The sequence below is a fragment of the Marasmius oreades genome, chromosome 8 (assembly GCF_018924745.1).
Source record: "Marasmius oreades isolate 03SP1 chromosome 8, whole genome shotgun sequence".
In the NCBI taxonomy this organism is placed as follows: domain Eukaryota; kingdom Fungi; phylum Basidiomycota; class Agaricomycetes; order Agaricales; family Marasmiaceae; genus Marasmius; species Marasmius oreades.
In genome coordinates, this window is record NC_057330.1 from 195,147 (window position 1) to 198,360 (window position 3,214).

The 3,214-nt window shown below is 34.1% G+C and overlaps 1 protein-coding gene across 1 annotated transcript; it reads left to right on the top strand.

Moving 5' to 3' along the window:
- Window positions 1-1,316: 1,316 nt before the first annotated feature.
- Window positions 1,317-2,854, top strand: E1B28_011970 (uncharacterized protein; the record flags this gene model as incomplete). Its single annotated transcript, XM_043157029.1, has 10 exons — window positions 1,317-1,403; window positions 1,460-1,478; window positions 1,529-1,766; window positions 1,821-1,853; window positions 1,910-1,931; window positions 1,990-2,068; window positions 2,125-2,277; window positions 2,341-2,428; window positions 2,482-2,605; window positions 2,654-2,854. The coding sequence occupies 10 exons, from the start codon at window positions 1,317-1,319 to the stop codon at window positions 2,852-2,854; spliced, it is 1,044 nt and encodes a 347-aa protein (XP_043004394.1).
- Between the last annotated feature and the right edge of the window lie 360 nt (window positions 2,855-3,214).

Consider the following 3,214-nt stretch of genomic DNA (forward strand, 5'->3'; position numbering starts at 1 on the left):
CATTTCAGGGCCTTTCTCTATATATTTGTATCCTTGATACCATGTTACAGATGTAATATATACTTTGAAGTGATGAAATGTGGGAATTAGATTTTTGAGGTGGAAAGACTCTAAGAAGAAATCTCCCAAAGCAAACACTCAATCAAACCAATCAACAAGTGTGCAACTCTGCCACTTCTGATGCAATTTGAATTAGTTTTGTACTCAAATTTCTTTCTTAATTCACAACCTTTCTTTAATTTACTAAAGCCTAAAAAAGTGGAGGTTTTTCTTAGTAATAGTATATCTATGTGAAAGATCAAACAGAGAGGTGGCAGGTGTAATAAACAACACTTTGAAAGGTGCAGTGTTCTTATAGAGACTATGCTAATAAGTTTTATTGTTTCTGAATAAAAAGACATGAATGTAAGTACTTATTCCAGTTCAAGCATCATTAAAGTTACTAATAAAGATTGCTCTACTTCCAGTCTGGATTACTCCACAGCACTCAAACAGTATCTTAAAGTTGAACAGTTTCAATATATATAATTTTCTATACCATCAGTTTATCTTTCTATTGTCATTGCCCGAAGTTGAGATGTGAATATCCACTGTGGTTATAGTGATTATCTGATTTCTGATGGGCCAGTTATAGATATTGAAAAGCTATATTGAGAAATGAAGCTTCTATTAATTTTCTAGATACTAGTTTTATGATTTCTATTTGGGGACTGAGTTGCATAACACTCTCAACTGCTTGGTATCATATCTGTAAGAAAGTAAATAAAGAAAGCAGATATTTATAGCTCAGATTCATTCTGAATAGAAATACTTCCGACTTCCATTTGATGATACAAGATCCTAGAAACTTGGATAATATATGGATATACCAATATTATTTCAATCTATGTCAGTAATAAAACTGACTTACTGCCTCAATTAGTCTGTAACATTGATCAGTTCAATGATTTTAATATTAGAGGGATATAAACAAATCTCAGTGGTGTCTGACAAAGTCCAAGCTGCTCAGGCGTTAGATAGTAAGTGTGGTTGGATTTTTATCCTATATTTTTATAACAATAATGATTCAAATCAACTAGACTATGTTATCTCTGTAGTTTTTTGCCTAACAACTACAAGAAAAGATGCTCCAGTACATTGTAGCAGACTCAATCTGATTCAATCAAAAGCAAGTAGAAATTTATCATTTGATTTTAAGATCATCAATGCTAGATGAAGTATATTTGTTCAACAATTTTGGTTCTTGTGAGTCTTTATAAGAGTTCATTATTTACTTACTCAACATCAACTCCTTACAAGCAAACCTCAAATTTCTCATGGCTTCCACCAGTGAACTTGAAGAGGCTTTAGCACCCTTACTTAGTGCTAAGAGTGTCCTCACTAAACCAATTTCTTCTCTTCCTGTTTGTATCCAAATTTACATGTCTGAACAATGAATGCTGAAATTGTTTCTCTATAGGTGCTATTCTTCCTATATGGTATGTATATTTTCCAGCAGTACCATTCTGATGACATATCCCAATTTTAGGAGTTTACTGTTTCACATTTGGACTAGCAATTCATGTTCTTTTTCACCAGTCTAATCCTGTTCACAAGTTACAGCAAAGGGGCACAATAGCTCTCTTTACACTAGCTACTATTTATACTGCTATCTATACTTGTGAAATATTCCAAGAAGCCTCCCTACAGTTCCATGCTGCAGCAACAAAGGATTACACTTCAATTTTGCAGTACCTCACAGGAGATGATGTAAAAACTGCTTTGTTGTGAGTAATATTATTCTAATGACTCTGCTACTGATATCTAGTCTGCAATCGCAGTGGAATCACAAGTATTACTTCAACTCTTATGAAGTATGTACACAAATTACTCTTTGGTCTAATTAACTTGTTGATTTTAATGAATTCAGCTCAATAGCTGACACAATGCTTGTGAGTCATTCAAAGCCTTCAATGAATGCAATGCAATAGTATCTGATCTTTTCTATAGATTCATCGCTGTTATCTTATCTTCAATTCAGACAAATTTGTTTTATTTCCACTTGCTTTTACTGCATGTATTCTGAATGGTTTGCTTTATTGTTGAGAGCATCATTCTCTGATATACTTACAATTATTGAAACAGGCATTGACCTTGGGTGTATAATTGCCAGTATAATTGGATATGGCAGCACATCAAAGCCTGGCAATTCCAATCTTATAGCCAAAGTGCAGGACATTGATTATGGAGGAATGATAGCAATAGCTATTTTTCAAATTATATTGTCATTATTGACTGGTAAGTCTATTTGCCTCTGTAACTTTATATTTCAGCCAGATTAACAGCACTTTTCTACAAAAGGATGGTGCATTTGGTGGATTACTCGCCAAGCAAGACAATTTATGGGACAGTCAGTATGCACCAGATATAATGATATTGTAGGTATCATGTGAGTACAAATCTATTTCTCTTTTACAACTTCTATACTAACTGGAAAGTCAGAATTGAGTCTGGACTGCTATATGCAGGTTCACTGTTGACTGCAGTTGTGGTTGAATTTACAATAGATCCCCAGTCAACAGGAAAGGTTCCAGTTGAATTGACAGTTGTTACAGGTTTAATGTCTGTGAGTAGTTAGCTTTTTCTGCTAACCACATTTAACTTATCTTTGTAGGGTCTTGCCCCTACAATGGTCATTACCCGGGTAGCATATGGAAAAGCTGTTGAAAGTGTTCAACAAACAATATCAACATTTCATATTGCTAATTCCCAGGCCAGTCAACAGACCAGTACAAGACAAGAAACTGTCGACATCCACCTACAAATGCAGCCTGGGATTGCTGTCAATGACCTACAAGGAGTGGAGGAGATATAAGATTGATAAGATATAGATAGAGATGTATATACTATAGTAATTTCACTCTTGCTCTAAATGATGGAAGTATAAGTCAGGTGTTGTAGAGCTATATGAAACAGAATTCTAAAATTCAATGTTTATTTGTATTGCTAGCTGGAAAGGGTATATAGCATCATAGTAGATATAACTTTCAAGGAATCTATGGTTTTAATTTTATAAAAATATAATTATATGAATGTGTAAAAAGATGTTAAGATTGAGTGGTGTGCTAGTCAACTTTTCTTAAATTATGTCATGAACTTGCCTTACTCTGAGTACTCCTTCATAGCACCTTACATGCTATTGTGACTCCTCCTGTCCTCATACTTGATCATCCCA